The sequence below is a fragment of the Cavia porcellus genome, unplaced genomic scaffold (assembly GCF_034190915.1).
Source record: "Cavia porcellus strain 051 isolate PalLab524CR breed Dunkin Hartley unplaced genomic scaffold, mCavPor4.1 scaffold_3, whole genome shotgun sequence".
NCBI classification, from domain to species: Eukaryota; Metazoa; Chordata; class Mammalia; order Rodentia; family Caviidae; genus Cavia; species Cavia porcellus.
The window spans coordinates 4,297,568-4,308,156 of NW_026947486.1; the positions used below are offsets into that span (position 1 = coordinate 4,297,568).

The 10,589-nt window shown below is 48.1% G+C and overlaps 1 protein-coding gene across 1 annotated transcript; it reads right to left on the reverse strand.

Moving 5' to 3' along the window:
- Positions 1-879: 879 nt before the first annotated feature.
- LOC134475527 (uncharacterized) lies at positions 880-5,867 on the reverse strand. Its single transcript, XM_063246652.1, is given in 7 exon segments — positions 880-1,016; positions 1,109-1,174; positions 1,770-1,946; positions 2,615-4,206; positions 4,208-4,413; positions 4,415-4,745; positions 5,722-5,867. Coding segments are annotated over 7 exon segments (2,655 nt in total).
- Between the last annotated feature and the right edge of the window lie 4,722 nt (positions 5,868-10,589).

Sequence of the window (10,589 nt, forward strand, 5' to 3'; positions counted from 1 at the left end):
CCTCTAAGGGGGCAAAACTTTATTTCCATGCGCATGGGGTCCACCCGGCAAACGAGTGCGGAGGACCCCAAGGGGAAGTTATACAGGGTTTTTAAAGCATAAACCGCAAAGCAGGTGAGATTAGAGAAGCAGATCGCATTGGTTAGTTTTGAACGGCGCAGGGCTTGGCGGGGGCTGATTGGAGGGCCTTAGGGTTGGGTAACTTTGGTGCCTGGGGTTCATAGCTCGGTCACTGTGTTTCCGGAACAGTTGCTTTATCTTGCCTAACTCACTGAAATAGAACATTCTGCGGTTTTTGACCCACGGAAAGTCCCTTCCTGTTTTGTACAGATAGCTCGGGTGTTGCAGCTGTAAAGTTAACTCTTTCATTCCCCCCTTTTCTTGTGAATAACCTTTAATCCTATAGGTCTTGTATGGGCAGGGGTCATATTCTTGGCGTAGCATCATAACTTTTACTTGAGAAATCTGAGACCTCACGAACTTGGTTACGCGATTAATGAGGCAGGGAGCTATAGCCATGACCGTGATGAACCCAGCCAGAGGTCCCAATAAGGGAAGGACATACGGCAGGATTGACTCCCAGAGAGAGAGAGCTTTGGTTTCACTCAGAGGGGGTTCTCGGGATTAGGTCAAGACAAGGGCTGATGGGTGCAAGCTCACAGGACCTAAAGTTAAAGGTGGGCGGGCCAGATCCCTCCCAAGTTCGGATCACTCGTTGGTCCCCCCACCATATTAATGACCACTTCCAGGGATGGTGGGGGCTGGCCACGGCGGGGATTATCAATATAAGTAGCCCCGTCAGGGCCCAGAGGGCTAAAGTCTGGGGTCTTATGTGGGTCATCTTGTAGGAGCACACAAGGGAGGTGTCTATACACAGTTTTAGGGGGTTTTTCGGTGCAGCTTTAGCTTTAGGGGGTTATCAGACCACTTGAGTTCCCAGTGACCGTCCTCTGGTGCCGAAGCTGGTTTCAAATGTGACGCATGGATCCAAGAGGCGATGCCGTCGACCTTTATCACTGTGGGGGTGGTTAATAGGATCTGGTATGGTCCTTTCCAGCGAGGTTGTAGGGTCTCTTGTTGTGCACCGGACGAGCACAAAGTCTCCCACCTGGTATGGATGTGGTATGGGAGATTCGCTGGGAGCGCAGGCTGAGGCTAGCTGTGTCCACAAATCCTTTTGTAGGCGGTAAAGGGTGATGAGCCTGTCAGACAAGGAGGTTTGTAACAGGGTGGAATGTTCAGTCAAGGGAGTGGGATCCCGAATGGGGGGTTGAGTGCCAAAGAGGATCTCAAAGGGAGTGAGGTTAGGAGGTTTGGCTGACAGGGTATTCCACGCACGAAAAAGAGCATAAGGCAGGAGCATCGTCCAATCTTTTAAGCCAGTCTCATGAGCTAATTTAGTGAGGGTCTCCTTAATAGTTTCTACCTGTCCTGAACTTTGGGGTCTATAATTTCCTATCAATCCCCAATATGTTGGCCAATCCCTGACTTACCTTAGCCACAAACGCCGGCCCATTATCAGACCCTATTAACTTTGGTAGTCCGAACCGGGGAAAATTTTCTTCTATCAACTTCTTTGTGACTACGGCAGCAGTTTCCTTTTTGGTAGGAAAGGCCTCGATCCATCTGGAAAAGGTGTCCACAAAGACTAACAGATATTTTAGTCCATACTGGGCAGGTTTAACTTCAGTAAAGTCTACTTCCCAGTATTGTCCAGGCCTGGAACCACATAGTCTCTTGCCTGTGGCCAGCTTGGACCAAGAAGCTACTTCCGTCAGTGAAATAGGTCACCTCAGCATCGGGCAAGGGGTAATCCGACAGGTCCAATTGCACCCCGGTTCCCTCTGCCAGGATATCTTGGCAGGTATGAAGAATTGGTTCTGGAGTTTCTTCTGGTAGTAGGGTTGCCGGATTGAGGGTCACCGGGGGCCCAAAGGTTACTTTGTCTTTATTGAGTAAGAGGCTTTGGTAATGTGTAATCCGGGTGTTTGAGAGCCACCTATCGGGAGGTTGGCGGATGACACTTTCTAACGTGTGTGGGGCAATAATTGTCAATTTTTGTCCCAAAGTCAGTTTGTCAGTGTCCGTAGTGAGCAGGGCTGCTGCTGCAATGGCCTTTAAGCACAGTGGCCATCTGTTTGCCACAGTATCTAGTCTCTTTGAGAGGTACGCCACCGGTCGTTTCCATGGCCCAAAGGTCTGAGTTAGCACTCCTCTGGCTATTCCCTTTCTCTCTTCGATGAAGAGAGTGAAGGGTTTGTTTATATCAGGTAGAGCTAGGGCCAGAGCAGATAGGAGGGCCCGCTTGATGGCATTGAAGGCCTGTTGGTGATCCTTTCCCCAGACAAAGGGTGATCCTCCCTTAAGCAATGGTTAAAGGGGAGCTGCCAAGGATGCGAATCCTGGGATCCACAGCCGGCAAAACCCTGCCGTACCCAGAAATTCTTGGAGCTGCTTTTGGCTTTTGGGGGGAGGAATCTGGACCACAGTCTGCTTTCTAGCTTCAGTGAGCCATCTTTTTCCTTCCCTTAGGGAGTAACCCAGAAAAATTACCTCTCGTTTGCAGATCTGAGCCATTTTGCCAATGCTCTGTATCCCAGAGTGGCCAACTCACATAGGAGATCCTGGGTCCCGTTGTTGCAGTCCTTCTCTGAATCTGCTGCCAGCAGCAAGTCATCCACATATTGAAGTAGAGTGAGGTTCGGGTGTTGAGCCCGGAATGGAGCCAGATCTTTGTCGAGAGCCTCATCAAAGATAGTTGGGCTGTTCTTGAATCCCTGGGGGAGGTGCGTCCATGTCAATTGTCCATTTATTCCAGAGTCTGGGTCAGTCCATTCAAACGCAAACAGAGGTTGGCTGTCCTTATGGAGGGGCAAGCAGAAAAAGGCATCTTTCAAATCTAGGACAGTGTACCAGGTTCTGGATGGGTTTAAGCCACTGAGGAGATTATAGGGGTTTGGCACAGTGGGGTGGATGTCTTCCACCTTTTTGTTGACCTCCCTCAAGTCCTGCACTGGCCGGTAATCATTGGTTCCCGGCTTTTTAACAGGGAGTAGTGGTGTATTCCATGCCGACCGACAAGGGGTTAGTACCCCCTGATCTAAAAGTCTCTGTATGTGTACCTTGATTCCTTGGTAGGCCTCTCTGCCAATGGGGTATTGTCTAATCCGGATGGGGGAGGCAGTGGCCTTTAGAGTGACCACCACAGGTGGCTGTTGGTTGGCTAGTCCCAATCCAGCCGTTTCAGCCCAGGAGTCCTTGAAATCAGCTAACCAAGCAGGAGGAACAGGCTGGAGACTCTGATCATTATAGAGCCTATATTCATCTTCCAACTTTAGAGTTAATATTGTAACCATGGGCTGTCCAACCTTCAGGTTGCGGAATGTCACTTGAGGTCCCTGGGGCTCAAAGGAAATTTTTGCCCCTAATTTAGTTAACAGATCTCTCCCTAACAGGGGAGCAGGACATTCCGGGATGACCAGGAAGGAATGTTTTACTTTTCCTTTTCCCAGCTTGACCGTGCGCTCGGTGGTCCATGAGCGATATTTGCTTCCATTAGCCCCTTGAACTAGCGATTTTTTGGCTAAAAGGTCTCCCAATGGTGCCTGAAGGGCTGAGTAAACAGCTCCCGTGTCGACCTCAAATTCCACGGGAGTCCCCTCCACCTTAAATGTTACCCTGAGCTCGGGGAGGGGAACCGAGCCCCGAAGTCCTTAATCTTCTTCATCTAAAGTGAGCATGGGGGCCAGCTGTGAGGACTGCTTTTCTCGTTCCTCCTTGGCTTGCTTCCTTTTAAGTTTTTCGCAGTCTTTAATTAGGTGTCCTTTCTCGTTGCAATATGCACATTGGTCAGGGTCTAATGGGGGGCGATTGGGCTTTCCCTTTCCTGTCTCAGGCTTACCCTGAATAACTGTGGCCAACACTTTTGCCAATTCCTTGTTTCATCTTTTGTCTCTAGCTAACTCCCTTTCCTCCTCTGTCTCTCGTTTATAGTAGACTTTTTCAGCTTCCTTAATGAGATCCCTCAGAGTTAGGTCTTGTAGACCATCTAGCCTTTGGAGCTTACGTCTTATATCAGGAGCCGATTGCCCTATGAAGGCCATGGTGATTGAGCCCTGTTGCCCTTCATCTTCAGGGTCAAAAGGCGTGTACTGTCGGTAAGCCTCCATCAGGCGTTCTAGAAAAACTGAGGGAGTCTCAGTGGGCTTGAGTTATTTCTCTTACCTTGGCCAAATTGGTAGGGTGCCTTGTGGCCGCCCGGAGACCCGCCATTAGAGTCTGGCGATAGATGGAAAGATGCTGCCTACCGTCAGGAGAGTTGGGGTCCCAGTCGGAGCGCTTTAGCGGGAAAAGATCGTCAATCCGATCGGGTCTCTGGGTGGGTCTGCCATCATCTCCTGGAACGTTTTTTTCAGGCTTCGAGGAGGATTCGATCTCTTTCCTCGGTGGTGAACAGGACCCCCAATAGTTGTTGGCAGTCATCCCATGTGGGTTGGTGAGAGAACATGAGCGAGTCCATTAGGCCTGTTAACTTAGAGGGGTCATCGGAGAAAGAGGGGTTATTATTTTTCCAGTTGTATAAGTCTGAGGATGAGAATGGCCAATACTGTAGGGCCGGCATTTCCCCCTCCGCTGTCCCATCACTTATAGTGGGCCCGTAGGGACGGAGAGGGAGAGTGACGACAGGGTCCTCCGGCCGTTGCCTACTGTGGGTGTTCCGGGCTGGGCCCTCAGGCCCAGGGGAACTGGTCTCGGAGCAGGCCACAGAGGGAGGTGAGGAGCACGGAGAGCGAGTTGGAGCTGAGGGAAGGGAGGCCTCCGACTCCAGCGGGGAGACGGGTGGTGGAAGTGCATAAGGAGGAGGCAAGGTAGGTCGAGGAGGAGGGTGATCACAGTCGAGCAGAGGGAGGTCAGTTTGGGAGTCAGGCAGGACCGAGGCATGGGGCCCTTTCAGAGCTAGGAGTTTGGGTATGGAGGAGTCGGGTGGAGGAAGGAAGGGATTTACCCACGGTGGGGGCTCCTCCCTGAGGTCTTGCCATACCAAGTTGTAGGCGACCTGGTCGGGGTGGCCCTCTCATCCGGGGCGGAAGATGATGTTTTTAACTGCTAAAATGAGGGGAAGGTGGAAAGTCCCCTCCGGTGGCCATCCCACGGAGAATGTGGGCCACTCAGACGAGCAGAAAGTCTGCCATTTACCTTTTTTAACCTGTAAGGAGAGATTGTTAGCCCTCTCTCCAACCTCTGACCAGTGGTCGAGGGTGAGGGCCAATGGGGACAATGTCGTCTGTCCCATGGTGTTCTGAAGACAAAGAGTGGTTAGCGTACGCGCGACACAACAAATAACTGATCACAACAGCCACAACACACAGGACAAACGGGCCAGCCACCTCACTCTCACGCATTAGTCTCACACCAAATGAGTCACCTTAAGGGGTGCCTCCAGATTGGCCCGTACAGACCACAGATTGGGAATGAAATTCCCCAGACCGATAGGAAAATCCTATCACAGACGGTCCCGGATGGACCACAGATTGGGAATGAAATTCCCCAGACTGATAGAAAAATCCTATCGCAGACGGTGAATCACGGAAAACTGTGTGGGGCGTCCCCCAATCACCAAAGAACAAATGCCCCTGAAGTAGAGCCGGAGTTCGGCCTGGGGCGAAGAGAAACGGCGGATAGATCCAAAACGAAAGTAAAAATATGACCAGTCTAACTCACCCGAAGAGGGACGCTGAGCCGTTGAGATCGTCTCCCGTGAGACGTACGATCTCGCTGGGGCCTCCAAATGTAAGGCCGGCATCCCAGAGAAGAAGACCCCAAGGACTCACGCCTCTAAGGGGGCAAAACTTTATTTCCATGCGCATGGGGTCCACCCGGCAAATGAGTGCGGAGGACCCCAAGGGGAAGTTATACAGGGTTTTTAAAGGCATAAACCGCAAAGCAGGCGAGATTACAGAAGATTGCATTGGTTAGTTTTGAACGGCGCAGGGCTTGGCGGGGGCTGATTGGAGGGCCTTAGGGTTGGGTAACTTTGGTGCCCGGGGTTCGTAGCTCGGTCACTGTGTTTCCGGAACAGTTGCTTTATCTTGCCTAACTCACTGAAACAGAACATTCTGCGGTTTTTGACCCACGGAAAGTCCCTTCCTGTTTTGTACAGATAGCTCGGGGGTTGCAGCTGTAAAGTTAACTCTTTCAATTCAGGCAAGAAAAAAAACCGGAGGTCCAGAACATGTCGTCACTTATTTGTGGTACCACGCGGCGGCTAATGTTCCAAAAACTCATAAATTCCAGTCGTCACTGAGAGATTTAGGAGTGGAGTCTACGTGGGGTCAGTAACAGTTTTGCCCGTGAAAGCGCAAGGCTTTAAGGGAAGTGAGGCGTTCTTTCAGTGTGGGCGTTCCCAAAGATCTCTGCTTTGGGCTATCCGAACCCAAAGAACGTGAGAGATTTTGTGGATGCAGGTTTGCCCAGAAAGAACCCTGCCCTGGGTGGTCCTAAGGACGTGAAAATGCACAGACCCATGCAGACGGGGAGAACACTCCACTGGGGCTGCCCAGTGCGAAAAGTTCCCTAGGGAGTGCTCACCTGAAATCAGTCCGGCCAATGCGGAGTGCAGGCGGCTGGCGACAGGAACGTCTTGGGAGAGGAAAAAGCTCGGGATTAATCCAGGATGTTATCTGGTTATCGGCTAGGAGACTCTGGGTATGTGGCCCAAGAGTCAGTTGCCTGCCTATCGAGTCACGGAACCAAATGATAGAGTTATTTCCAAAAGATGAAAAATATTAACAAAAGATAATAAATAAGAAATATAAAATACAAAGCGGCCTTTATTCTGAGAACACAGAGAGAGATGACCGGCACCCCCACAGCTGGCGTCCGGTGATCTCTCCTGTGGACACGTGGCGTGGGGGCCTGTAAATAGCCTCGGTTTGGGGTGGAACCTAAGGCGGGCATTAGGGATACACAGGTAGCCCATTGATCCTAGGTTTGGCGCCATATGTAAATTCCCAGGGGTGGGAAGATGGCGTCACAGGTAACTTCCTAGGGGCAGGGAAAGATGGGGCTTCCTGCTTCCGGTTGTGGCTTTCCTGGCTACAGTGTCCTGTCTGGGCCCAAACCTTTCAAAAACAATGGTAATCTTCCTCCTATGTGAAAAAATGAAAGCAAAAAAAAAATATAACAGATTAAAGTCCAATTCAGAGCACACAATTGTCCAGCAGGTAATTGTCAAAATTATTCAAGAGGGTATAGGTACTGAAGCTTCAGGCTTCAGCCCATGGCCTGATATTTTGTTTCAACCATAGTCACTCAGCTCTCTGGTATGTCCGGATTAACTCCTGAATCTGTACTCATTCCTTATCACATACAGAGGGCCCAGTGTCCTTGGACCTTGTTCGCCTGGGCTGTAAACATCCCATGTCACACCCTGGAAAGGGGAGGCCACACCCTTGCCTGCAGTCTTGGAGCTTATACCAACAGAAATGGAGATGCTGCCCAAGGGGAGCCAAAACAAAAGTGGGACATTTGCCTAAAGACTGAGGTACAAAAGCTACCTATAGAGCAGTAATGTGATTACACAAATTGTGTAAGAATATCTGTGCAAATGCTGGGCATGGTGGCTCATGCCTGTAAACTCAGCAATCGTGAGGCTGAGGTGGAAGGCTGTTTGTGAGTTCCATTCCAGCCTGGGCCATAATGTTAGTTCTAGGCCAGCGTGAATTACAGAGCAATACACTGTTTGAAAAAAAGTGAAAACAACAAAGCAAAACTATCTGGTGATAGGTCATTGGGATCACTTCATTAGTTGTGGAGACTAAATATTTCATACCATGAGAAAATACCTGGGATATTAAGGGAAAGGGGAATTTGGATCCCATTTCTAAGGGTTTCCCTTCCACCTGGTTACATTTGAAATTTGGGAAAACCTGTTGCTGATGAGCTCTCTAGGATGTTGGTGGTTTATGTGTTAAGCCAGTACCTCATGTCTAGTGTGTGCAGGGTTATGGGTGCATAGCTACAGACCTCCTTGAAATTGGGACCTCAGAGTTGTGAAACACAAGGAAACTGGATATTCGAAGCAGGCATTCCAAATATTTATGCCTTGCAAGAGTTCTCCTTCACTTAGGGACTCATCCTCAGGTTGCTGGGTTTCAGTGCCAACTGATATCACCATGGTGGCAATAATCCAGGAGAGACTGCATTTAGAGAGTGCAGGTTTATTTTTCAAGCCCTGAGAAATCGGGCAGAACCTAACACATGGTGACATTTTCTTTTCTTGCCCTGACACATTTGGCTCTATCAGTTTGAAAAATTAATACACTGACTACTAACATTTGGACCCCTTAAACCACAGGACAGAGCAAGAGTTTCTCCAATTACTTCCCTCCACTTCACAAAGTATGTCAAGTTTTCTTGATAACTGCAACTGGAAAGAAAATTCTGACCCAAACTAGAGAGGCTAAGGAAAATACTGCATGATTCAATGGCTGTGGTTGTATGAGGTGGAAAGATGCAGAGTTGGGCTATGGTTGTCAGGCAACCACACTGGGCTGTGACTGGCTGAGCAGCACTGTCAGCTAGACTTCAGGTTCTAGGATACATGTTTGCAGTAGGAGACATCAGTCACAAGGCTGGACATTGTCATGGAGACCTCAGTGGCACAGATGATTTGCAGGGCAAATTTTGAAATGGATGAATTTTCAGAGGCCTGGTATCCAACAGTATTTTCTCTAAAGGCTTCATTGCACACAGTTTGTGGATGGAAATGCCTGCAAGTCTACACATGGATAAAATATCAATGGGAAATGAAATATCCCAGGAACTTGCAGATGATCTCTGCAATGATCTTGCCTTAAGCATCCATTTCTTCCTTGACATGTATGTCATTTTTCTTAGCTGTGTTCCCTGCATTATTCATGGAGGCCTTGTTGACCTCATTAACCTGCAGTATAAGAACTTTCTGTGAAATTTCTCAGCAGAAAATCATCTGCAAGCACATGGGTTTTGAAATCAGAGACTGTGGGTTGATGGTGAATTTCAAGAGCAGATATCCTAACACAATGATACCACCCCTGAGCAAGTTCTTGACAGGTTTCCATATGTGTAGAAATATGGGGGAAGTTGGAGATCAGGACTCAGAACAGAGCACCAAATTTGAAGATAGGAAAGACCAAGGAAAGAACATGGGAAAGCAAGGGAGCCATCAATCTGTTGTAAATATCTTTGAGAATGGAAGGGAAACTAAATTCTCATGATGATTTAATTAGGCTGTTGAAGGGAAGATTTCATGTTAGTTGTGACATGTGTGTTCTCCAACTTGGGCAGTTGAACACAGGACAGAAGTTCTTCTAGTAACTCTAGTGGAAAACACAATAGTGCAAAAAGAAACCAGCCTAAGTACTCTGTATACATTTTTTCTGAGAGCACATATGGAGAATGTATGAGGAAGCAAGCACAGAGCATGTCTATTGTGTCGTCGACTCACCAATTAAAAGGTGACTTCACATAACATTTTGAATTTTGCTTTCACAGTTCCTGATATACAGGGTCTGAGTAAGGCAGATCACAGAATAAATGTCTTCAATAGATGTTAATTCCATAAGTGTTTTTAAAACCTGTGAAACTCTTTCAATTTAATGTTTTGGATTTTATTGGTTGTGCGGTTTTTCAAATTGTTTTGTTTTCCTAATTTTAACTTTATGAGTCATACAAGACCACACCCATTTTGTTTTAGACTTCTCCTAAATCTCTGAAGGAATCCATCAAAGAGATCATACATGATTTTAGGTTTTCTCCTATTAAAACCTGAAAGGCTAACAGACACTGCCATTTTTCCCCTAAACTCGGTGTGGAGCTAAAAGGCTTTTTACAATTCCTTTGAAATATGTCCTCTTCCTAGTCAATGGTCCTGCTGAAAGTTGCTTTCTTGTGAAGGCAAGTTTTGAGCAACTTGACACCAAACACAGTTTGCCACTATTCTGGGCACCTGGCCAAATATCTAGTTCCCTAAAAAGTTTGTGTTTTTCTTTTGATCTCTCCTCACCCCTTGGTCATCCAATCTGACCCTCAGGGCTTCGGCCAATAGCGCTCTAGGGCTGGATAAAAATAAATTTCAAATCCATTTTGAGAGGTCATTCTTTCCTTGTAATTTCTTTCTCACAAAGTTGTGCTTCAGAGGACGCCCTATTCCCCAGTGTACAGTCCCATAGTCCTTTCATCACTTTCAGACATTCTGCAATTCAGAGTAACTAGGAGTTTGCCCAAACTTGCCATTGTTAAGGGACAGCACACTTCCCTTGAAGTTTCACACTGTTACTCCATGTGTCTTCTGGTAAATTCCAACAGTGTGAAACTGTTGCTGTCCCTTTCTCAGTGTTCTGCCATGATAGGCAATATAACTGGAACAGGATGTGGTTTTGTAAGACTGGCGTTGCAGAGGAGACCTCAAGGACTCAGCTCTCATGCGAGAACAAAGGGGTTTTTATTATTCCCTGCACACGGGGTGCTCCAAACAGGTGGAAACGGAGAACCCCGAGTTGGGGCAAAGCTGGTGCTTTTAAGGGAAAAAACTGCAAAGGAAGTGTTTG